The sequence below is a fragment of the Geotrypetes seraphini genome, chromosome 12 (assembly GCF_902459505.1).
Source record: "Geotrypetes seraphini chromosome 12, aGeoSer1.1, whole genome shotgun sequence".
Taxonomy (NCBI): domain Eukaryota; kingdom Metazoa; phylum Chordata; class Amphibia; order Gymnophiona; family Dermophiidae; genus Geotrypetes; species Geotrypetes seraphini.
In genome coordinates this window covers 37132008-37158965 of record NC_047095.1, presented here as the reverse complement: position 1 = coordinate 37158965, position 26958 = coordinate 37132008, and the positions used below count along the sequence as shown (strand labels likewise).

At 43.0% G+C, this 26958-nt stretch overlaps 1 protein-coding gene across 3 annotated transcripts in view; it reads right to left on the bottom strand.

The window, feature by feature from the left end:
- Positions 1–26958, bottom strand: part of FUBP1 (far upstream element binding protein 1) — a 288549-nt gene that overhangs the window by 130828 nt on the left and 130763 nt on the right. For all 3 annotated transcript variants that reach the window (XM_033916010.1, XM_033916009.1, XM_033916011.1), the window contains one exon: positions 10901–11039. In XM_033916010.1, the coding sequence (XP_033771901.1) occupies positions 10901–11039 (139 nt within the window). The remainder of the gene's footprint in view (positions 1–10900; positions 11040–26958) is intronic.

The window sequence follows — 26958 nt, the reverse complement described above, 5'->3', positions numbered from 1 at the left end:
GCGGAGGGGGTGGGAGGGAAATAACAGTTGTTTAAAGATTGCCGGGGCAGGAGACGGAAGGGATCCCTCTTGTCCCGGTCCACTGCTGGACCACCAGTGATTTAAAATGTATGGAGAGGGAGGAAGTGGTGGGAGGGAGATAAAAATTGTTAAAGTTGGCTGTGGTCCAGCTCAATATCTGTAGGAGCTGGACCACTTGCTCTACTTTTGTCACTCCCTCGACCTTCAAGGGTACTCTTATGAGCCAATCGTTCAGGTAAGGATGCATCTGAATTCCTGCCTTGCAGAGGTGCACTGCCACAACCATCACCTTGCTAGGCCAAAAGGAAGAGCAGAGAATTGGAAATGCTTGCCCAGAATATGGAAGAACTTTCTGTGAGCCGAAAATATGAGATATATGCAAGTATGCCTCTGTGAGATCCAGAGAGGCAAGGTATTCCCCTGGCACAACCGAGGCAATACAGAGTGATGGGAGGTGAAGCATGAAAACAAACAGTGAGCTCTACAACCCTCACAACAAGTGGGGGTTAAAAACTGATGTCAAGACTACCAGTCCTGTTGCACAAGAAAAGAAATGATGTTCATGATCTGCATGAATTCTTTTTAAAAGGAGAAACTCAGAAAAATGTCAATTAAAATTGAACAGCTAGTACTTCTTCTCAAATAGTAAAATGTCAGGGAAATAACGTTGAACAGTAATTTCAGTTAAATGCACAATACTATCAAGATGCTTACAATATGCATTATATTAGAAAAAGAATGCAATACATTGTCCCAATATACCAACCTTTAAAACATCTCTACTTGCAACTCTTGCCAGCAGACAAATGGATATCAGCAGAACACAAAGCTGAGAGTACAATATTCAATTTTGCTTTGCAAAAATAAGGTAAAAGATGGAAGATAACGCTTATGGCCGAATCAAAAGGCAAATTTTTCTGTTTCTATATATTACCAAAAAATAAGGTGAACTTGAAACTTACCTGTTAGTTTCCTTTCCTTGAACTCTGCCAAACTAGTTCAAAAGCATGTGTTATGTCACCCTTACAGAATATGGAGACAGCCATCCACAACTTTTACAAATGATACAGCTAGATAGAAACTACTGGGAAACTAAACTCCATGCCAGGCTAATGTAGCAAGATATTAAGCTACCCAAGGGCTATTTTTTGAGCATCAACAGGTAAACAGGAGGTTTTTCGGAAGCCCAGACTGGCTGGCACTATAGTGACCCATTGTTTGGAGGTACTCTGGAGGAAAGATCTTCCGGGACTGCAGGAAGTGCTATACTGGGACCCACAGCTAAGTTGAACTACTTCATTATCTAGTGTGGTGATTGAACCGTGACATAGCTGTTGCTTTTTTCTCCTGTGAGAATTTTGGGTGGGGCTGAAGAATGAAAGTGCTTATTGAATTGAAACCATTATTCTGCTATAATTAATTGATTTTCATCTGTGGAGTTTTTTTGGGAGATCCATGAAGCTGAACTGAGATTCCCTTTTTTTCTCCACATTTTTTTCATGTTCATGAATACATATGTGTATGTAAGTTTGTAGTGACTGGGGATATACTTCAATTTGCATTAATTAGATAGTGGCCCCCCCTTAACTGGTGCTAGCACACTTGTGTGTATAAATTTGGAGATTACCAGTGTGCTCCCTTAATAGTGAGAATATGATTTCAATTACTTCAACATTGACAAGTTAAATGTTATATCGGGGAGTGCTAGGGAGGTAAAATTCCTATGTCATTTATGACTGCTTCTTGGAGCAACTGGTCCGGGAACCGACAAGAGGGGGTGCTATTTTAAATTTGGTCCTTAGTGGAATGCAAGACATAGTACAGGAGTTAACTGTATTAGGTCCGCTGAGAAACAGTGATCATAATGTGATCAAATTTGAGCCGATACTGGGAGTAACGTCGCAAAACATATCTACTGTAGGAGCGTTTAATTTTCAAAAGGTAACTGATAAAATGAGGAAAATGGTTAAAAAGAAGTTAAAAGGATCAGTTGCAAAGGTTAGGACTGTAAACCAGGCGTGGATGTTATTTAAAAGTACCATCGTGGAAGCCCAGACCAGATGTATTCCACGTATCAGCAAAGATGGACGGAAGAGGAAATGAGAGCCGGCGTGGTTAAAAGGTGACGTGAAAGAGGCTATTAGAGCCAAAAAAACATCCTTTAAATAATGGAAAAAGGATCCGAATGAAGAAAATAAGAAGAAACGAGCACTGGCAAATTAGATGCAAAGCATTGATAAAAGACAGCTAAGAAAGAATATGAAGAGAAACTTGCAAAAGAGGCAAAAACTCATAATTTTTTTAGGTACATCAGAAGCAGAAAACCTGTGAGGGAATCTGTGGGACCGTTTGATGGTCAAGGAGCAAAAGGGGCGCTCAGGGAGGATAAGGCCCTAGCGGAAAGACTGAATGGATACTTTGCTTTGATCTTTACGGAAGAAGATGTAAGAAATGGTTTTCAAGGGTGATGATGCAGAGGAACAAATATCTCAGTGAATCTGGAAGATGTACTAATCCAAATCGACAAGTTAAAAAGTGATAAATCGCCAGGACCGGATGATATACACTTCTCCCTCCGTATTTGCGGTTTCAGCATTCACGGTTTCGATTATTCACAGTTTTTAGCTTGCTAGCTCCTCCCCCAAAATTACATCAGCTTTCATAGAGAAATCGCTGATTCCAAGCATTTACAGAGAAAATCGCCAATTCCCAGCACTTTTTCACCGTGTTTTGCTTCTCCTTCAGGAACAGGCCAGGTCTCCATCTTTTTCACGGTTTCATCATATTCACAATGGTTTTTAATAGAAAACAGCGAATAACATATGAAAAAGTTATTTGCGGTTTTTCTGTATTTGCGGTTCTGTTAATCCCCTATTCACAGCGAATACGGAGGGTACTAATAGAACTCAAACATGAAATTGCTGACTTGCTGTTAGTGATCTGTAACTTGTCGCTAAAATCATCTGTAGTACCTGAAGATTGGAGAGTGGACAATGTTATGCCAATTTTTTAAAAAGGGCTCCAGGGGAGATCCGGGAAATTACAGACTGGTAAGCCTGACTTCAGTGCCAGGCAAAATGGTAGAAATAATTATAAAAAATAAAATTGTGGAACACATAGACAAACATGATTTAATGAGATGGAGTCAGCATGGGTTCAGCCAAGGGAGATCTTGCCTCATAAATTTACTTGATTTCTTTGAAGGTGTGAATAACCACGTGGATAAAGGTGAGCCAGTTGATATAGTGTATCTAGATTTTCAGAAAACTTTTGATAAAGTTCCTCACGAGAGGCGCCTGAGAAAATTAAAGTGTCATGGGATAGGTGGCAAAGTTCAGTTGTGGATTAGGAATTGGTTATTGGATAGAAAACAGAGGACAGGGTTACATGGTCATTTTTCTTAATGGAGGAGAGTAGAGTGCCGCAGAAGTCTGTACTGGGACCAGTGCTATTTAACTTATTTATAAATGATCTGGAAATTGGAATGACGGGTGAGGTGATTAAATTTGCAGATAACACTAAACTGTTCAAAGTTGTTAAAATGCATGAAAACCTTAGGAAATTAGAAGATTGGGTGTCCAAATAGCAAATGAAATTTAATGTGGACAAATGCAAAGTGATACACATTGGGAAGAATAACCTGTATCACAGTTACTGGATGCTAGGGTCCACCTTGGGGATTAGCGCCCAAGAAAAGGATCTGGGTGTCATCGTAAACAATACGATTAAATCTTCCACCCAATGTGTGACTAAGCTTAGTTAACTGATTTGAAGTGGAAGGTTCAGCCTTGGTTTAACCAAAGAATCCCAATTGGTTTTATGCAACGTTAACTTTTGTGTAGCTGCTTCAATAGAATCTCCAAACAACTCATCTCCTAAACATGGAATATTGGCTAATTGATTTTGAAGATTACTGTCTATATTAGAGACTCTTAGCCAAGCCAGACGTCTCATAGCAACTGACATAGCCAATGCTCTGGAAGACATTTCAAATGCAACATAGGCTGACCTTGCTATATATTGTCTAGTTTGTTTCAGAGTATCTGCTGATAGTGTGCAAGGTGTTGAGAAGGAATATACTGGTCAAAATTAGGTAACTGATTGACCAAATGTTTCAAGTAACAGGAAAAATAAAAATTGTAATTAAGTATCCTGTTAGCTAGTATGGTATTTTGGTAGAGTCTACAACCAAATTTGGCCATTGTCCAGCCCCCACATCTTGGAGGTGTCAAAGCATAAACCTTGGCAGTAGATTTCTTAAGGGTTTGATTCCACCACTAATGATTGATGCAGAAGCTGTGGTCTATCAAACCCAGGTCAATCAAGCTTCTTTGGGGCTACCAAAATACATAATTTTTTTTTTCCATTTCTCTTTAAGAATACCATAAGCGGTAGCTTAAGGAGCTCTTTAGGAGATTTATCACAATCCAAGGCTTCCATGCACACCACACTATGGACAGTATCAGCTTCCAGTTTAACAGGCAAAGCTCTGCACAACTGCCTGATGTATTTGGTTAAAAAAGTCTCTCTGAAGGAGATTTCCTCCAAGAAGGTGAGTGCTATGGAGACTGTTGTGGAGAAAGACTACACGAGATGGGATCACACACAGTAGGTAAACAGTCTGAGAAAGAACATAAATTTGAAAGAAAGGTCATTCCATGTCAAGTGGATCAATACTGAAAATCGCCCACGCTCGATCCCCTTGAAATCCAACCAAATTTTACAGGGGTATTGTCTAGGGTCTCAAATGAAACTCTGCAAAAAATTTTGAATCTATCTCAATTTGGTCAGGACATAGGGGTGGTTGAACAAAAGCAATCGATTCACTCCCATGCCTCGTGTGACCTAAAACGCTAACATTGCTTAAGCACTGTGGCAGAAGGAACCTACCTAGGAGTCTAAAATTTTGCAGTTTTGTACACCTTGGGACAAGTTTCTGTGCCAAGTTTGAAATCTTTTGCGAAAGTGTTTCCATTTCTACAGGTCAAAGTAGAAAAAAAAAAAAAAATTCATGAATTAAAAATTTTGGCACAGTTTGGTTCCATACTGCTGCTGGTAGGTAAGTCAGCTGAGGGTACAACTTTACCAGCAAGCATGTACCTTGAGGTATTTCCAAGATTTGCAATATGAGCTTTTACATTCAAGTGAAGCTGAAGTTATGACCATCCAAAAAATATGGCTTTATGCATTTATGCAAAAAACAAAAGGAATTGACCCCAAAATATCCACAAAGAAGAAAATCCAGAGAAAACCAAAAAAACTCTGTGGAGTGACGATGTTCCTAAATGGACTTTATTTGAAAGTATCAAAGTTCCCTTTACATCCAGAACATTTCATTAGTATAACAATACCTAGGAGATATAAAGATCATAGAATTCTAACAGATACATGGAAAACATTAAGATTTATAAGCAATTTATCAAAAGATCCATTGACTAAATCTTTAAATCAATCTATTTGGGTAAACTCCAGGATCAAAATTGGTGGATTTAAAATAGTATGGAAACAATGGATAAAAGCAGGTATACGTACTTTAAAAGATATAATAATAAATGGATCACTGCTTAGTTTTTCACAATTGCAACAAAAATTTGGATTAGATAAAACACAATATTTTAAATGGATGCAATTGAAGCAGGCCATTCAGGAAGGGTTCCCTGAATGGAAGAATCTAAACACTCAATATAGTTTACCAATCCTTTGTTTTCAGGCGGATTTTCAAGGACACCAAGCCGCAAAATGGTATAAGAATATAAACGAATTTTTAAACAAAAAAGAGATCAGGACTTAGGGATATTTGGAGTATTGAGATAGGACAGATAACTTCTCCATCTCAATGGCAAAAATTTTGGTCCTGGAGAATACATACTACAAGATCAGCATCTATGAGTCAAACATGGTTGTTTATATTACATAGAGTTTTATGGACCCCTACGAGATTACAAAAATTAGATAGTAGTAGATCTAATAGATGCTGGCATTGTAGGATAGAAGTGGGGACATTGGACCATTTACTATTCTTTTGTCCCTGCATTAATTCCTTTTGGAAATTAATTTGGCCCCAAATTAATAATTTATTAGAAAATCATGTTGGACTATCATATGATACAATATTATTTGGAACAGCAATGAGAACACAAAGTCCGATTTCAGCTAACAATAATAAACTTTTATTAATTTTAACAGGGGTCGCTATACAGCAAATTACTCAGAACTGGAAGGATTACACTAAATTGAATTACACTTTTTGGTGGAATTCAATTTGTCATATATATAAAATGGAAAAAGTATTGGCATTACAACAAGGTTATATTAAAAAATTTAATAAAATATGGGGACCATTGACAAATTATTCTATTGATCAGATATAATAACACATGTATAGAACATATAGAAGGGGTAGGGAGGGAAAGCTATTGTAATATTAATATGATATAAAATTCTGATAAAGGGTTTATTTAATTCACATTGTAAGAACATTTAATAATAATTTCAAGTGTTTTTTCATAATTGAATGTATTACGTGTATTTCACTTGATGTAAGAATTTAAAAAAAGAATAAAAAATATTTAAAAAAAAAAAAAAAAAAGAAAGTATCAAAGTTCCAAAGGTACACTAAAATCATCCACATAAAATAATTCTATCCACATAAAAGCCTTAAAGGACTTGCAAATGCAAGCAGTGTCTCACTTCCGGTTCACCACTCAATTGTTTCCCACGTACATACCTTTATAGGACCCCCAGGGACCCCTGAAGAAGACTTTTTGTCGAAACGCGGACCGTGTTGGGTCCTGTATCCCTAGCGGACTAGGTCCTTTAAGGCTTTTATGTGGATGATTTACTTTTATGTGGATGGAATTATTTTATGTGGATGATTTTAGTGTACCTTTGGAACTTTGATACTTTCAAATAAAGTCCATTTAGGAACATCGTCACTCCACAGAGTTTTTTTGGTTTTTTATGCATTTATGCAAATTTTCACTGATTTTCAGATTCAAATATCTCTAATGTGTAGTTGGTTTTTTAAAATATATTTTGATTATCATTTGATAGAGCATGTTTTTTGCTACAGAAGCTATCCTGTTTCATCTTGGACCCAATCTTTCTTTGATGAAATTGGTTTAAAGATAAGCATTACTTGGCTTGCGTAAACATGTTGAAGGGTCATTGGCACTTCATTGTGAACTATATTGATCTGAAAACTCATAATCAAGCTTTGTCAGCATATTTGTCTCGTACTATGCTCACCGTTTGACAAACTTATTGCGCACTTTTTACAAGATGACAGTCAAAACATGCATTGGCTTGCACAAACTACTTACTGCGTACAACAAGCCCAAATGCATAATCATGTGATTCACAAGAATGTACGCAGAGCTGTAGTAGTATGTCTGATACATGCAGCTTTTCTGAACATGTTCTGACTTGCAATTATCACAGCACAGTGGCTGTATGAAAAAGTCTGGCTTATAACATCATATGACTTCATTATTTGACAAAGCTTGCTTTTGGCGTGTTGCGTTCCGTCTATACTTTCTGTGCAGTATCTAGTTCTTTCCCTAGTTAACTAGGCCAGTGGTTCCCAACCCTGTCCTGGAGGACCAACCAGTCAGGTTTTCAGGATAACCCTAATGAATATGCATGGAGCAAATTTTCACGCCTTTCACCTCCATTATATGCAAATCTCTGTCATGCATATTCATTAGGGTTATCCCCAAAACCTGACTGGCTGGTGGTTCTCCAGGACAGGGTTGGGAAACACTGGGCTATGCCTGTGTGGATTTTGGAAACTTACTCTGCACTTGCTGACATATACAACTTGCTTTGCTATATTTTCATTGTGTTCTCGCACTATTTTTCACCTTACTTTTATTCTGTATTTTTAGGTGACTCTTATCTTATGGAGATGATTAATAAGTTGGAGCCCTGCAGTATTGGAATCTATGATAGTTCTGAGTGCCAGAAACCATTTACCTTCTATTCTGGAGAAACCTTCTTGAAGCTTAATTGATTTCTCTTTGCCTGACCAAGAATTAATTAAAAGACACTCTAGACTTTCTACTTTGTGGAATCTAATATCTGTACTCATCCTTAAGTTATGCTAAACGCAAACTCTCTGAAGCCCATAATGCAATTATTGGTGACTTAACTCCAGCTGATATCAAAGCAGAACCAGAAAGTGGCTAATGTAAAAGGTGTTCTAACTATGACCTTCTATTGACTGAACTGAAGCAGAAGTTGGAACTATCTAGTAACAGGAAGGAAATACAAATTTTCACTCTTGCTCCACACAGCTGAACTATTGAGAAACTGCTTTGGAATTTGGCGTTTCAACAAGAATGGTTAAAAAGGCCAGGAAGCTGAAACAGCAGGGTGGCATTCTTGCTGTTCCAGCAACAAAGAGAGGAAAAGTGCTTGCTCAGCAGATTAAACAGAAAGTCCTGGATTTTTATGAAGACAATGAAATCTCTAGAACATGCCCAGGCAAAAAAGATTATGGCTTTGTTCAGATCAGTGGTAAAAAAGTGCAAAAGCAGAAAAGATTGCTATTATGCAATCTGAAGGAACTGTACACCACCTATCGCAGTCAGCATGGGCCTGAAATTGGGTTCTCAAAGTTCTGTGAGCTTTGACTTGGTGTGTTAGTCAGTTCATCAGGGACTCATTCAGTCTGTGTCTGCACAATCCACCAGAATGTGAAACTTATGCTTTCAGCAATTGCAGTTCCAGATGACTACAAGGTGCTTCTGAGGTGACTCTTAGGTAGTTTCCTTCTGCCGCAGTGCTTAAGCAAAGTTAGCATTTTAGGTCACACGAGGCATGAGAAAGGATTGATTGCTTTTGTTCAACCACCCCTATCTCCTGACCAAATTGAGATAGATCCAAAAAATTTTGCAGTTTCATTTGAGACCCTAGACAACACCCCTGTAAAATTTGGTTGGATTTCAAAGGGGGGAGGATCAAGCATGGGCTCCTGGTCCACTTGACATGGAATGACCCCGGAGGCTTGGAGATGGAGAACAACGAGGGTGATGACCGTGAGAAGCCTTCTGATGTCGTCGGTACCAATCCCTCAAAGATGATGACGAGGATTGGTGTATATCTCATTTGTGCTTAGATGCATGGGATCGACAAGAAAACCTTGAAGAGGAACGTCGATGTCTCAAAGATGATGTTCAAGGCCTTGACGATGAACATCTATGAGATGATCTGGAACAATGATGGTGAGCGTCATTGAGAAGAGGAATGAGGATGCCTCACAGGAAATGATTGATGCTCCACCGAATAGCTGGCATTGGTACCTTCAGGACTCATAACACTATGTTCAAGCGGGGCCATAACCAAAGGAGTAGGCTGTGTTGGCAGCAGCTTGAACACACTAACCAGCTCCCTCTGGAAAAACTCAAGTCATTCCCGAAATAATGACACCGGTACAGAAGGCAGAACAGCAGATACCAATGGTGCCTCAGTGTGGATGATCTTGACGAGGAAGCACACTTTGGAGATGAGACAACCTGTGAAGTTGGAGAGCAGTGGAGTCATTTGGTCTGCATCGTCTGACTCAATGCTTTAGAGACCTGAGACACTTGCTGTGAATCAGATGGTTTCTTAGCAGGCTTCCCCAATGCCTTCGACGTCAACAGTTACGAAGACTTAGCAACTTCCATGAATGCGCTGTAAAAACTGCTCTAGAAAGAAATGCACAAATGAAGCAAAAGTAAACAATGTGAACTGAAAAGCTATCAACCCGAAGAAAGTTGATAACTCAATGCAACAGCGTGAGTCCCCCACCGTGAAGACGGGGGAGTACCTCGATGGAAAGGTTTTGTTATTTAAAAAAAAACAAACTGAAAAATGTAGAAAAAAGAAAAAGAATATTTAGGAAAAAAAATTTAAAAAGACGCGCAGCGGGAAGGCAAGTAAAAAACTGAACAGAGTTCAGGAAAAAGCTAACTTCTTTGCTCCGTGGAAAACAGACTGAGGAATCTTGTGCCTCGGCAGGCAGGAAGGCACTTACGCATGTGTGGTGCGGGCAGTCGCAAAATTTTTTAAAATTTGAAGTGACAGTTCACTTGTCAGACTGCGATACCGGGCTCCATGGGTGACGTCACCCTTATGTGAGAATATGCTGCCTGCTTGTCCTAGGATAATCTTATGAACTTCCTGTGGGATAGAATATGGGAATATGCAAGGAATCCTCTGTCAAATCCAGAAAGTCCCCTGTTGCTAGTGAAGCTATGTAGAAAAGCACAGTCTCCATCCAGAATCAGAGACCTTTCAGTGCTGTATTGACCTACAGCAGATCCAGGATTGGCTTTCAGTGTTCAGACATTCTGTCGCATGATAAAGTATAGAGAATATCTGCTCAAGCCCAATTCCTCGGTTGGTATGGATTCTACAGCTTGAATATCCACTAGCTGTTGCCCCATTGCTTGTACCTTAGACACCTTCTCTGGCTGCTTAAGTCCAGTAGAGGGTGAAAGAATTTGAGCCTAGGCCTTCCTAAGTCGACAACCTCCCTGCTATCCATATGAGTTTGGTGACTTGCCTTGGGATTTCTTGTAAGCTGCTGCTAGGCGGGATCCTGAGGACTGTATTCGCCTAGAGCTTCCAAACTTCTGTTGAGAGCCATAAACAAACTCTGAACAGAAAACCCAGCTGAGGACTGACAAAATAGTCAAAAATCACAAACTTCTCCATGCTCCGCATTAAAACCCAGGGTAAAATGGGTAAAGTTAGACAATAATACTTATTAAAAAAAAAAAAAAAAAACTTGTCAACAAGCATTGAGTCTGAGTTCAACATATATAGACAGGTGCAATCCCAATTTCCCCACATACTATATAGGAAACCAAAAAACAAAGCCATAAAATATTACCTTTGCCAATGATTAGTCCAGTTTTTGCAGTTGGTACAATAAAATTAAATTCTTGAAGTCCTCCAGGTGGCCCCATGTTCCAATTGCCTTGACCTCTACCTCTTCCTCGACCTCCTGGTCCAGGACCAGAATTACCCGCCTATGCAAAGAAACACAGGACAGTTGTCATACTAGAAGATGTTTCAACTGAAAATGTATTATTGCTACCAGAAGTTGTTTTAAGTGATAAGTCTATTTAAAAATATACATCTTAAGAGCAAGCAACAGCTAATAAAACAACTTCCTGAATGTTTTTTTAAAGTTTATTTTAAATTTATTCTTAAGAACAAGTGATGCAAAACAAACACCCTTGAAAAGCCCCTTCGAACCCCAACCCTATACCCACAGTTTGCAGTGGTGTTTAGATATCAAGATACGAACTTTGTGTAACACCTTAAAAAAGGGTAGTAAAGTAATGGTGTCCCAACAGCAAAGTCTCTCTTACTAAAGCCTCTACCTTGGTAAGGCCCTTCAAGTCTCACATACTCTAAAGCTTTATAAAAGTTTAGCTATATGTCCATGTTTTAATGCCATCAATTTTGACATTTGAAAAATAAAATCCATTTTTTTTGCACTATAAGCTACAGAAGGCAAGGAGGATCATTCTCAGGCTTGTGATAGAGCCAACTTACATTTAAGTTACCAGTTTATGATGTTCCACCTTGATCTCAGAAGGTTTGAAATGAAGTAGGCAATGATCTGCCCTCTCAGAGTATGATAGTTGTTATTATCTCTTGAAAAGTATCCAAAATGGATATCCAATAGAGCCAGACCTTTGGACAAGTCCACCAAATTAGCTTATAAAGTTAACTCAAATCGAAAAGGGCAGGGATATCTGGTAGCATACTCTGGTACCACTTATGAAAAAAAATGCTTGGCAAGATTAATTGGAATGTACTTTAAGAACATCTCCTACCAAATTTCACCACTCTTCCTTTCAGAGGAAAAAAAAGGAAAACTGGCAACAGATCAGGGTGCATACCCATACAGGTGTTTAGGGCACAGCGGGATAGCAAAATAACTTACCTGTAAGCAGGTGTTCTCTGAGGAAAGCAGGTATATATTCTCACAACCCATCCACCTCCCATAGTTGGCTTCTTAGTTTTGTTACTAAAATGCAGGTCCTGCAAGTTGATGTCTGGCAGGAAGTCATCGGCACACAAGTGGTACAGGCAGTGCCTTAAATTTTAAAGTGACAATAGACTTTGTATCTGTATGTACAAGTTCTATGGATGACATCACCCATCTTTGAGATTATTATACCTGCTTGTCCTAGGAGAACCTATGGTCACACTGGTGATTATGTCACCAAGAGTCACATTGGGTTAACATCCCAGAGGTCAAACGTTTTCTGAGCCAACTTGGGTATTCCTGTGCTCCTTCCAATGACAGTTCCATTTTCCCTAGGCGGCTTCAACCTCAGGTGGAGGTAAGGAGAGAGGATTTAGTGGCTAAAGAATCCTGCTGACCACAGGGGAAAAAATCCATTACAGGTGTGCAACTATGCTTACTCCATGAATAAATGTATCTCTGCAGTCATACAGATTGTCTCTCCAGATGAGGGTTTGAGTATTTGATATACTGCTTTCTCTTACAGGTCAAAGCCATTTACAATATATAAAATTACAACAGTATAAAACTAGAAAAAAAGCTATAAAGTTAGACAAGACAAAACTCATTCATACCAATTCAGAGGTTAAGGAAAAGGAAGAAGAGAGTGGGTTAAAAAAAAAAACCAAAAACACAAAGAGTGAGGAGCCTATGTCTACAAGGTTCCAAATGTAGATTTCACTTCTATATTGCAACATGTTTGGATAGTATGGTAGAGGAGCCCTTTTGAAGCATTAGATGTATATATTTCAAAGTATAGTTCAACCAAAGGCACTGCAATTCTGTATGTAGCCTGGTCAAGATAATACTGACGACGACAACTACTACTAATCATTTTTATAGCGCTGCTAGACATTCTAGTAAAGGTATGGACAATCTTCTGCTGAAGACAAATGAAGGTGAACTGCTAGTTTAGCTCTCAGCTGGTAGCAGTGACGCTAATAGAAGATTTGTATTTTGTATCATCAGTCAAGCTAACTCCATCTCATCCAAGTTTAATTTATCATTTAGAGATTTATTTTCAAAGCACTTAGACTTGCAAAATCCCATAGGTTACTAAGTATTTTGAAAATGAGCCCCTTGATATACCACCCATTGATATAACCATTTAGCTAAACGAGTACATTATAATTAATAAAAGTAAGGAAAATAACTACAATAATAATCATAGAAAAAATGGTTAGGAACACTAAGGGTATAGCTGCAATTATAACCCATAGCCAGAAAGGAAAGATCAGGTTCTTACCTCAGTAATCTTTCTAGTAGACAGACACATTATTCCTGTACCTTCGGGTAGTCAACCCATTCTCACGAGAATTCTTGTAGAGCTTCATTAGAATTATTTTGCTCCGCCTCCCTTCTCTCTGGGCTATGCTCCAATTTTTCAGTTCGTACCAAAGCAGATGGTCAGCCCTGGACAGGAAGCAGAATAGGGAGGGGTATGGGGATGCTCCCAGAGAAACATGTCCATTCTGATCATACAATTAACATATACCAAATGAAACAAACAAACCCTCCCCCCGTTTGCAATACATAAGGTGAAAAAAATAAGTCGCCAACCTGAGCACAACCTGCACTAGAGTGTGGGAAATTCTACAAATATCCCTTAGATTTTTCAACATGGTACTCACTGCCCAGGAAAAGGATCTAGGTGTCATCGTTGAGGATATGTTGAAACCCTCAGCTCAATGTGCAGCAGAGGCTAAGAAAGCAAATAGAATGTTATAAATTATCAGGAAAGGAATGGAAAACGAAGATGAAAATGTTATGCCGTTGTATCTCTCTATGGTACGGCCGCACCTTGAATACTGTGTGCAATTCTGCTCACCGTATCTCAAAAAAGATGCAGCAGAATTAACAACGGTACAGAGAAGGGCGGCAAAAATGATAAAAGGTTTGGGACAACTTCCCTATGAGGAAAGGCTGAAGTGGCTAGTGCTCTTCATCTTGGAGAAGAGATGACTCAGGGGCGATAATAAGAGGTCTATAAAATACTGAGTGGAGTGGATAAAGGTAGATATGAATCACTTGTTCACGCTATCCAAAAATACTAAGACTAGGGGGCATGCAATGAAGCTACTAAGTAGTAGATTTAATACAGACTGGAGAAAATAATTTCTTCAAACAATGTATAAATAAACTCTGGAATTTGTTGCTGGAGAATGTGATGAAATCAGTTAGCTTAGCAGGGTTTAAAAAAAAAAAAAAAAAAAAAAAAGTTTAGATAATTTCCTTAAAGCGAAGTTCATAGGTCATTATTGAGATGGCCTGGGGAAATCCATTTCTTATTCCTAGGATAAGTAGCATAAAATCTGTTGTACTACACTTGTGATCTAGCTTGGCCACTGTTGGTTTTTGGGTCTCCTGGAGCGGATCTCGAGGCGGGGCCGCGTTGGGACCCCTGAGGGCCTTGAAGATTTTCAGGCACGTTCCTCAGCTGGGTACGTGGCGTTGTCTTTTTGCACAGGAGAATTTTTGCTCGGGATGTTTGGAATATTACTGCATTGAACTTGTGGGAGGTTCTGGCTTCCATCGGAGAGCAGGGTGTGGTATTCTGTGCACCGGTGCTGTGATTGGATGGTGGATCCTTTTTTCCAGGGGGAGGTTCTCGCCCCCTCTTCGGGATTTCACTTCTCTGGGCATTTTTCGAGCAGAGGTCACCCTCTCTTCACTGGTGGCTATTGTTGTGGTAGTCAGTCTCCTATCATATCACCTTTAAAATAAGACATTCCCACCTGCCTTTATATCTTGATAAACGTCTTATCCCACAATGCCCGACACGCTTACTGAGATCAGCAGACCAGAACCTTTTGTTAATCCCTTCCATAAAAGATTTTTTCTACACTAGAAAAATAAATTTCGCAGTAGTAGTTCCAACTCTGTGGAATGCACTGCCACAGCAACTCAGATTCGAACATCAACTTGATAAATTCAAGATAAGCCTGAAGACTTTCTTATTCAGCGATGCCTTCTCCTGCATTTAGACATCTTTCATTTTATTTATTTATTTTACCTTTTTTTTTTTTTCTTTCTCTTTCCTTACTCAGCAAACCGCTTTTATAAAGCGATCCCACCCCATACGTTTTACCCCTTCCCTCTCTCTCCTTTCTTCTTTTAACATGTAACTTTCCCCTCCCATTTCCCTTTTTCCCTCACTTTCATGTTTGTCCTGTTTATGTCCTTGATGTACACTTTATTATTTTCTAGTTATTATTTACTTATTATTATCTTTTTAAATTTTATTGTAAACCGGCCAGATACTTGCTGATGGTCGGTATATTAAAACTCAATAAACTTGAAACTTGAAACAGGATGCTGGGCTTGATGGACCGTCCATCTGTCCAGTATGGTAATTCTTATTTTCCAAGACCTTGGAGGACTGACTAGGGGATGAGCCTGAAGCTCCCATGAACACAGATGCACCTCAACCGGCATCTCTGCGCAACCGACACAGGATCCGGGACGAGAAAGGCCTGGGGCATCCATCAGAGGAAGTCACTTGTTAAAATGAGTGGTTCTGAAGCAAAAAGGAGAAAAAGATTATGCACTTACCCTCGTAAGCTCTTTTCCAGTATATAGGTGAGACATTCTAGTGTCCCCATAACCGCGTACCATCTGCAGAAGGAATCCAGTTCGGATTATTATCTGTGCCTCTTCAGTACTTCACTGAGCTCCTTAGCTCCACTTACACTTAGTACCCAAGCAGCAAGAGTTACCAAACCAATGTGAAGTAGACACACCCATAACAATCAAGGTCCCACATAACTATTCTGCTCAAAGAAGTAACATGAGAATATCAGCTGCAAACAACCAGCAAAAACCTGAAGCAGCTTAGAAACTAAACTTTTCCTGCAGAAAAGAGGAATATATATGCAGAATACTCCCCAGCCCCCAAGGGCTGACTGGCATCCAAGATACAACTTGGAGACGCATAAACTAAGACAGTAGACAGGCGCAGAAATGAGATGGCGGGAGTGTAGAATATCTCACCTATCTACTGGAAAAAAGCTTACCAGGGTAAGTACATAATCTCTTTTTCCACTGCAATAGGCGAGACATTCTAGATAAGTGAAATGTACAAAAGCAGTCCCTAAAAAGCTACGGTGGGCTTACTGCGCCAACCATCAAGACTGAGGACCCAAAGACAGAGTCCTATCTCACTGTCACATCCACTTTGTAAAATCGTTCTCTTAGAAACAGGATGTTCCCACCTTGTTTGGATCAAAAGAGATGAACAGTTGGGGAGATGTTCGATGTGGCTTTATCCAGTCAATGTAATAGACCAAAGCTCGTTTACAGTCCAAAGTGTGCAAAGTGATTTCTCCTGGATGAGAATGAGGTTTAGGAAAAAACACTGGAAGAACAATCGATTAATTGAGATGAAACTCTGAGACAACTTTTGGTAGAAACTTTGGATGTGTGCGCAGAACCACTTTGTCATGATGAAAAACTGTGCTTCCCCCTCCCCATTCGCAGTTTTGGCAATCGCAATTTCACATATTTGCGATTTTTGGGGGAGGGGGGGAAAAAAGTTTAGCCTTCCCTCGGCGTCCCAGCCTTATCTGGTGGTCTAGCGGGCTTTCGGGGCAGGAGCGATCTTCCTACACTCCAGCCCTGTATAGATAGTCAATAGGAAATGGCTGTGGGAGTTCCCATCGTAGTCTCACGAGACTACAGGAACTCATGGCAGCCATTTCCTATTGGCGATCTGATCTGCACGGGGCAGGAGTGTAGAAAGATCGCTATTGCCCCGAAAGCCCGCTAGACCACCAGGTAAGGCCGGGATGCCGGGGGGAAGGCAGGAGGGAGCCAGGGGTGGGTCAGAGCCGGGCCAGAAGATATTTGCGGTATTTCATCATTCGCGGTCCGGCTCTCCCCCTATCCCCCGCGAATCCGAAGGGAGAAGTGTAGGGTGGATCTGCCACCAACGCTTGTAACTCACTGACCCTCCTGGCAGAGGTGAGAAACTCGAGATGAGCTGTGGCCATTGGTTCAAATTGTGGTTTCATCAAACTGGAAAGAACCACATTAAGGTCCCAAACGACAGGTGGAGGCTTGAGAGGTGGATTGACATTGAAAAGCACTTTCATGAATCTGGAGACCAAAGGATGAGCAATAAGAGGCTTTCCTTCTACTGGTACATGAAAAGCAGTAACAATAATAATAATAATAACAACAACAGTTTATATACCGCAGGACCATGAAGTTCTATGATGTTTACAATGATTAAAAGGTATTACAGATCGAGTGGAATAAACAAAGTTCAGAGTTAGTGAATAACAGTTCTAGAGATTATTTGTTGAGGACTAAGATTGTATAGATCAGTTACTCAAGTACTTCAGGAACAGATGTGTTTTTAGGCGTTTCCTGAATTCCCTATAAGTAGTAGGCACGAGCAGTTGTTCCAGGTCTTTATCCCATAATGCTGCTTGATGTGAGAGAAGATATTGGTGATGACTTTTAAATTTACAACCTCTAACCTGTGGAGAAACAAAGTTCAGATGTGAGGTTCTCCTGAATCTGTTGGTTGTGAAGGAGAAAAGGTCTGTTATATATTTAGGGGCTAAGCCGTAAAGTACCTTGAAGCAAAAACAACCAAACTTGAATTTCACACGTGCCTCCATCGGCAGCCAGTGCAGAAGTCGGTAGGAAGGTGTCACATGATTAAACTTCTTCAGTCCACAAAGTAACCTAACCGCTGCATTTTGTACCAGTTGCAATTGGCGCATGTTCTTCTGGGAGAGTGCCAAGTAGGCGATGTTACAATAATAGAGTTGACTCAGTATGAGGGATTGTACCAGAATTCTAAATGATGAGACATCAAAGTAAGCTCTTATGGACCAAAGCTTCCAGAAAGATCTTTCTAATCAGGGAGTCTACCTGGTCTTTCATGGTCAGGCTCTGGTCCAGTGTTACTCCCAATATCTTCATAGTGGCTTGAATGGGATAACTAAGGTTATTGATGCACAATGATGCTTTAGTGTCAAGTGGGCGTGGCGATGCTATAAAAAATTTTGTTTTCTCTGAATTTAGCTTTAGTCTGAATTCAGTCATCCATTGCTCCATCCAATTTAGTACTTCTTTTGCTTTGGGGGTGACTTCTTAGATAGAGGTAGTAAATGGGATAATTATCCTGAAGTCATCAGCATAGCTAAATAGTTTTATCCCCAGTTGGGACAATTGCGCATTCAATGAGGCCATGTAAATATTGAACAGCAGTGGGGATAATGGTGATCCCTGTGGCACGCCAGAAGGATTGCTCCATGTATCAGAGAGATTGTAATTAAAACTGACTTGGTAGGTGCGTGATATAAGGAAACCTCGAAACCAGTTTAACACCTCTCCTCTGATTCCAATTGCGTCTAAGCATTGTAATAGTTTCCCATGGTCCACCAAGTCGAAGACAGAGCTCATGTCAAATTGCATGATTAGGGCGTTGATGCCCTTACTAAACAAGTAGCGCACATTGTCCAGGATAGCCGCAATTACTGTCTCAGTGCTAAACAGAGGCCTAAAACCAGATTGAGTTTCATGCAAGAGAGAGAACTGGTCGAGATATTCCATCAGTTGGGTGTGTACCATTCCTTCCATGATTTTTACAATAAATGGGATGGATGCTACTAGTCTATAGTTGGTTACTGATGTTGGTGATTCTTTATGATTTTTTGGAATTGGGGTTATTATAATATGACCATTATTAATGAGGAATTTTCCATTGTTTAGGTTATCGGTAAGGTAATTCAATAGGGATAGTTTAAAGTCTAATGGAGCTGCTTTCATAATTTCTGGGGGACATGAGTCCCCCAGAAATCTGAACCACCAATGCAAAATGATGATCAAAAAAATAAGATTTCACCAGTCTCATTACATGCATAATTTTCTTCCATAAATTTGCAATTTGATCCTTGTATGTCAAGGAGGGGTCCAAAATAACCCCTTGGACAAACTGAAGGTCCATCAAACCCAGTATCCTGTTTCCAACAGTGGCCAACCCAGGTACCAAATACCTATCTAGATCCCAAGTAGTAAAAAAGATTTTATGCTGCTTATCCTAGGAATAAGAGGTGGATTTCCCCAAGTCATCTCAATAATGGCCTATGGAATTCTCTTTTAGGAAATTATCTAAATCTTTTAAAATCCCTGCTAAGCTAACTGATTTCACCATTCTCCAGCAACGAATTCCAGAGTTTAATTACACATTGTGTGAAGAAATATTTTCTTCTGTTCGTTTTAAATCTACTACTTAGTAGCTTCATACAGCATCTCGACTCGCCTGGACGTCAACCCAGTAATGATGCACACAAGAATGTAGAGAAGATCATTCTGCCACCTTACAGAAGTTCACCAGGGAGTACCAGAGAATTATCTGCCAAAGAAGCTGCCTGACCTCATGTAGAATGAGCCTCGAGAAACAGGCACCGACTTGTTCTGAAGATGATACGCGGAAGCGATAGTTTCCTTGATCCAGCTTGCAATGGAAGCCTTAGAAGCACCTGCTCCCTTACGTCTGCCCGCTAGAAGGTCAAAAGATGATCCAACTTCCAAAACTCTTGAGTTCTATTCAAATAGGCATGGAAAACTCTGCGGACATCCAACTTGTGCAACTGCTTCAGCTCAAAGGAACTCTACTGATTACCCAAAACTGGAAGGGAAACTGTGAGTCACTTGAAAAGGGAAACAACCTTAGGGAGAAAGGACAAACAGGCCAGAAAACTACCAGCTCCCTAGAAAACTCCAAGAAGGGAGTCCAACAAGAAAAGGCTTGCAACTCTGACACACATCTTCCTGATGTAATAACCACAAGGAACACCGCTTTCAAGGTAAGATCTTTCAATCTGCATGAACTTAGAGGCTCAAAAAGAGCATGAACCAGCACAGACAGGACCAGATTGAGATCCCAGGCCAGAACTGAAGGACGCACCAGCGGAGGCATTAACTTTGTTGCCCTCAAGAAATGGATCATAACAGGATGAGAAGACAACCAACATCCATGCACCAGACTGGGCCTTGAGAAGGAAAATTCTCCCCAAACTGGTGTCAGAGAACCCCAAGATAGGCCAAGTGCTGAGATGGAGTGAACCAGCTTTTGGAGAAGTTGAGCACCCTGCCCAGCAACTGCAGAAACTCCACAACCTGAGTTGTGACCTGGGAGCTCTCCTGAAAAAACATCACTCGAATCAACCAGTCATCCAGATAGGGATGAACCAGAATGTCCTCTTTGCTCAAGGCTGCTGCCACCACTACCATAATCTTAATGAAAGTCCACAGAGCCGTGGCCAGACCAATAGGAAGCACACAAAACTGATAGTGCTTTCCAAAAATCACAAAGCAAAGGGAATCTCTGCTGGGAGGCCCAAATTGGGATTTGAAGGTGGGCCTCCGTCCGGTCGAGAGATGTCAGAAATTCCCCAGGCTGAACAATGAGAATCATGGACTTCAGGGTCTCCATACAAAAGACTGAACCCTGTTGGCACCTTTCAGATCCAAAATGGGTCAAAACACCCTTTTCTTGGGCACCACCAAGTAAATGGAATACCTGCCAGTGCGAATCTCCTGAGGGGACACCGGGACTTTGAGGTCCAGCAACCTTTGCAGCATCTGACGAAAAGCCCACTTCCTCCAAGTTGCCTTATAAGGAGATATGGTAAGAGTTAGTAAAACTCGAGAGCATAGACAACCCAAATCACCTCTAGGACCCACCTATCCATTGTGATTTCAGCCCACCCCCAGTAAATATCTCGCAACCACTCATTGGGCCAGATGGGTGGAAGGGGAGCCACCAGTGGAGTCACAACCCCTCTCTCTTGGCGGGTTCCCCAAAAGGACTGAATGAGCTGAAAGAAGCACCCTCTGGAAGAGAAGGCCATGCCCCGGCCAGGATGATACTGACGAATCCCCACAGCTGGAGCCACCCTGAGACGCCAGCCATGGTCGGTCTTCCAGAAGCTGAGGCATTTTAGAGTCACTCAAGGCCTGAACAAGCTTATCCAACTCCTCCCCAAAAAGGAAAGAACCCCTGAAAGGGAAATTTACTGAACTTAGGCTTAGAGGCCACATCTGCCAACCAAACCTGAATCCTTATGGTATAGCGAGTGGTCACTCTGAAGACTATGGACTTGGCAGAAGCCCACAATAAATCATACAAGGCATCAGAAAGAGAAGTGCAGATCTCAATCTTAGTTACCTCCTGATACACCAAGGACCAGTCAGCAGAATCCCTTTCAAGGTCCTGCTCAGAACAGTGAAAACAAGCCCGGGGTAACAGACTGCCACAAATCACTGCCTGGACAGCCAAGGTAGTCATGTCAAAACTCTGCTTAAGGAGAGACTCCCATCTTATGGTCCTGGGGATCTCTCAAGGCCGAACCGCCTTCAACCGGCACTGTATGCCTAAGAGAATCAACCACAGGAGATTTAAAGGCATCTCTATCTCCATCAGAAATGGGATAGAGCCAGTCCATGGAGCATGCCAAGCAAAAGGGCACATCTTGAGTCTTCCACTGTGCACGCACCACATCCAGAATATCCTGGTGCATAGGAAAGGAACAGGAGACTGACTGGATCCTCTAAGCAGAGGGTCCACAACTTGAGGGGAGTCCTTGGCTTACTCCTCAAAATGCAAAACCAAAGACACCTGGAGAATATGCTCCTGCAGTTTTTCCTGGTGAAAGATACGTACAACCAAAGCATCCTTGCCAACTTGAATCTCAGAAAAACAAACGACCACATCAATTGTCCCAGATCTGAAGGGTCCACCAAAAGATCCAAGTCCTCATAAGGCAAAACCAGGTCCATAAAGAAATAATTCTCATCCCAAGACGAAGACTGGAAGGAGGAAGATGCTGAGGGGAGAGCTACACGGAGGTAAATGCCAAAGGCAAAGACCCCCAGGGAAGAAGCAGGACCACCAGCTGCCTACAAGTAAGCCTTGTACCTGGCCAAACCAAAATCTAGGGAAACTCCCCCATCCCCGCGGCAAAAAAGCATTCAGAGCAGGTACAGGAGAAACACCTAGGGTCTGTTCCTGCCTCTCCAAAACAGGAGGGAGGTCTTACAAGGCCACAGGCAAAATGGCGAAGATTCCCAAAGCCGGAGAAAAGCCCAGCAAAAAAATCTCACCCGAGGCCTGTAGGGGCAAAGAGGTCTGAATGGACCCAGTCACTAAAGCAGAAATGCAGGCAACAGGCACTGTAGTGGTAAGAGAATCCCCGGCATTATCGGCGGTAAGGGAAACCTTATTTCCCTGACCATCGGCGGCTGGGGAAATCCCTGTGAGGGTGGTAGGAGAAGCCTGGACTTCCCCACTGCCTACAGCTGACGAGCGGTGCATGCGCAGAGGGGAACCCTGTTCATTGGCACCAGAAGCAGACAAGGACTCCCCTTCTCAGCAGCAGAGCACTTTGTGCATAAGCAGGCCACATCCACCGCTCGTTGGGTACATAATGAGCACTTTTTCAGCTCATTGTAAACCGCTAGGGAGGCAAAAAGTAAGGAGAAATTAGGTCCTTACCTGCTAATTTTCTTTTTAGTCCCTCCAGACCGGCACTGAAAGGGATGGATTTACTGATGGAGACTGAGACACTAAATTTTGGTTACAGTACAAGTGGGCTGTGCAGTCCCTCTTACAATCGGTCTTTAGGAATAGCCAAGCAGAAATCAACAAGGCTAAACCAGAACATACAACTCCACACTCACATGGAGAAGACCAAAGAACAGATCCAAATCAGACCAGGGGACACTGCTGGATACTGATTAGAAAAAGAACCTTTCAGAACGCCCTGCAGTTTGTCAGCTAAACCAGCCGAACCAAATGCTGCCGCTCTTTCAACTTCCCAAAACAACCAGAAAGAACCAAATCCTGCAGAAAAAGCACAGTTACTTACCGTAACAGGTGTTATCCAGGGACAACAGGGAGGGTTGCAAGAATATCTGCCTGCTGTCCCTGGATAACACCTGTTACGGTAAGTAACTGTACTTTATCCCAGGACAAGCAGGCAGCATATTCTCTACATGTGGGTGACCTCCAAGCTAACCAGGATGGGACAGTGGGAAAGTTGGCAATTCAGGAGAACAGATTACGTACAACCGACTGGCCGAACAGGCTGTCGCGCCTGGAGAAAGTATCCAAAAGTAGTGAGGTGAATGCATGAACCGAGGACCAAGTGGCGGCCTTGCAGATCTCCTCAATAGGTGTGGACCTGAGGAAAGTGACAGATGCAGCCATCGCTCGGACTTTATGCCCCGTGACCCAACCCTGCAGCAGGAGACCAGCCTGAGCGTAGCAGAAGGAAATACAAGCAGCCAACCAGTTGGACAAGGTGTGCTTGGAAACAGGACGCCCCAACCGATTAGGATCAAAAGATATGAAGAGGAGCCGTCCGATGAGACTGGATGTGTTGGAGGTAAAAAGCCAACGCCCTCTTACAGTCAAGAGTGTGAAGCACCACCTCTCCAGAATGAGAATGGGGCTTGGGAAAAAACACCGGAAGAACAATGGACTGGTTGAGGTGGAAATCCGAAACCACCTTAGGCAAGAACTTAGGATGAATACGAAGGACCACCTTGTCATGATAAAAAACAGTAAAAGGCGGGTCCTGCCACCAGAGCTTGCAGCTCACTGAATCTGCGTGCAGACGTGAGGGCAATCAGAAACACCACCTTCCAAGTGAGATACTTCAGGTGAGTCTTATCAAAGGGTTCAAATGGAGGTTTCATCAATTGAGCCAGAACCACATTAAGATCCCAAACCACCCGGTGGGGGGGGGGGGGGAGGCTTGAGGGGAGGATGGACATTGAAAAGGCCCTTCATAAATCGGGAAACCACCAGATAGACCGAGAGCGATTTCCCATCAATTGGCTGATGAAAGGCAGCAATTGCACTGAGGTGGACTCGAATAGAAGTCGATTTGAGACCAGACCGAGACAAGTGCAGCAGTTAATCCAGCACAGAGGACAAGGAGGCAGACAGTGGCTCCACGCAATGCGTAGCACACCACGCAGCAAATCTAGTCCATTTCTGGGAGTAGCATTGTCTAGTGGAACTCTTCCGAGAGACCTCAAGGACATCCCACCCCGACTGAGAAAAACCGAAGCAGGGAGTTAGGTGGAAAGGAATCGCACTGTTAAGTGTAGAGACTGCAGATTGGGATGCAGCAGTGAACCCCGGCTCTGAGACAGCAGAGAAGGAAATACAAACAGAAGCAGAGGCTCCCTGGCACTGAATCGGAAGAGAAGGGAGAACCACGGCTGCCTGGGCCACTGAGGAGCTATCAAAATCATGGTGGCATGGACCGACTTGAGCTGTACGAGTCTTCAGAATCAGAGGAAAAGGAGGGAACGTGTAGAGGAACCGTCCCGTCCAATCTAGAAGGAAAGCATCCGGTTCGAGACGATCCGGGGAGTAAATCCTGGCGCAGAAGCGAAGAAACTTGTGGTTGAAGGGCGAGGCGAACAGATCTATCTGCGGCGTCCCCCATCGAGCAAACACCTGACGCAGAGCCGAGGAATGGAGCGACCATTCGTGCGGCTTGAGAAGGCGACTCAACCTGTCCGCCAGGCAGTTTTGCTCACCTTGGATGTAGACCGCTTGAAGGAAGATGTTGTGGCATTTTGCCCACTCGCAGAGCTGTAGAGCCTCTCGGCAAAGAGACAGGGAACCAGTACCCCCCTGTTTGTTCACATAATATATCGCCACCTGGTTGTCCGTGAGCACCAGGACCACGCAATCCTGAAGCAAATGCCGAAAGGCTACCAAAGCATTGTAAATGGCCCGAAGCTCCACCAGGTTGATGTGGCAGCGACGGTCGGCGCTCGACCACAGACCCTGAGTCCGGATGCCATCGAAGTGAACCCCCCAAGCATATGCGGAAGAGCTGTTGCTAGAACCTTCTGCAGCGGGGACGTAAGAAAGAGAAATCTCTGGAAAAATTGGAAGAGAGCATCCACCAGCAGAGCGAACGCCTCAAGGAGGGAGTCACCGCAATGTGCTGAGATGCAGGATCCCAGTCCTGTCTCCACTGGGACACCAGGGTCCACTGAGGCACTCTGAGGTGAAGTCTGGCAAAAGGAGTCACATGAACGGTGGAGGCCATGTGTCCCAACAGGATCATCATCTGCTTCACCGAGACCGTGGACTGAAAGGAGACCTGCTGGCACAGGTGAATGAGGGTGGCCTGCCGAGGCAGAAACGAGCGGAAGCGAACCGTGTCCAGCACCGCCCCTATCAACTGCAGAGACTGAGAGGGGCACAACTGGGACTTGGGGAAGTTGACCTCGAAGCCTAGATGCTGAAGGAACATAATAGTCCGTTGAGTCACTGAAATAACCTTGTGCCGTGACGGTGTCTTGATGAGCCAGTCGTCAAGGTACGGGAACACTTGAAGACCCTGCGACCGCAGGGCTGCCGCCACCACCATGAGGCACTTCGTGAAGACCCGTGGGGACGAAGCGAGCCCGAACGGGAGGACCCGATACTGCAGGTGAAGGTCTCCCACCTGAAAGCAAAGGAACCTGTGAGAGGCCGGGTGGATTGGAATGTGAGTGTAGGCCTTTTTCAGGTCCACTGAGCACAACCAGTCCCCTTCGTCCATCAGGGGATACAACGTGGGAAGAGAGAGCATATGGAACTTCTACTTGACCAGGAACTTGTTCAGCACCCGGAGGTCCAGGATAGGGCACAGGTCCCCGGTCATTTTGGGGATTAGAAAGTACCGGGAGTAGAATCCAGTGCCCTGCTGACACAAAGGGACCTCCTCCAGAGGCGAAGGAGGGCATGAGCCTCCTGGAGAAGAAGGGGGAGTTGCGCTCTGTTGGAAGGACACTCTCTTGGGGGCAGGTCCGGAGGAGGCATCCAGAAGTGTAGGGAATACCCCTCTCTGATGACGGAGAGGACCCAGTTCCCCGTAGTAATCAGTTCCCCGTAGTAATCAGTTCCCAGCAGTGATAAAAGGCACTGAGGCGGCCCCCTATAGGCAGAGGAGAAGGCTTGAGGACGGAGGGGCCCGGCCCGTTCCAACAGGGATAGTCAAAACGACGGCGCAGGCTTAGCCGTTGCAGGGGCCTGAGGCTTCTGAGGGGCCCTCTGCTGCTGCGGATGCCGAGGAGGCAGGCCTGGAAAAAGCCGGCGTGGACTTCTGGGGATAACGCCGGGGAAGCAGCTTGTACAACTTAGGAGGAGCGGGCTTTGCCTTGGGTCTGACCAAGGAGGCAAAGGAGCGTTCATGCTCGAAGAGGCGTTTGGTGGCTGCCTCGATGGAGTCGTCAAAGAGTTCATTGTCCAAATACGGGAGATTCGCCAGCTGGTCTTGCAGATTCTGGTCCATATCAACTATGTGGAGCCAAACTAGGCGGCGCATGGCTACCGCAAAGGTGGAGACCCTCGAGGAGAGTTGAAAGGAATCATACGTTGCCTGAAACATATAAAGTCAAATCTGCGACAGCGTATCCATTAGCCGGCAAAATTCCGTCCGGCGATGGACAGGCAAATCATCCTGAAAAGAGGGCATGGATTTGATGCACTGTTTCAGATATGATGTAAAAGTAAAATTGTAGTTCAGAACCCTGTTCGCCATCATAGAATTTTGGTACAGGCGCCGGCCAAACTTGTCCATAGTCTGGCCCTCCCGACGGGACAGCCGTGTAGACCTTGGAAGGATTAGACTTCAAGGAAGACTCAACCACCAAGGATTGATGGGAGAGCTGAGCCTTTTCAAACCCTTTACAGGGGACCGTCCGGTATCTGGACTCCATCTTGGACGAAATGGCCGGAATAGCGTAAGGAGTCTCCAAATTCCGGAAGAAAGTCTGCTGCAAAACTGGATTCAAGGGGAGGCAAAGGGATTCCTTCGGTGGATAAGGAAGCTCCATCTCCTCCAAATATTCCCGGGTATACTTAGATCCGGACTGGAGGT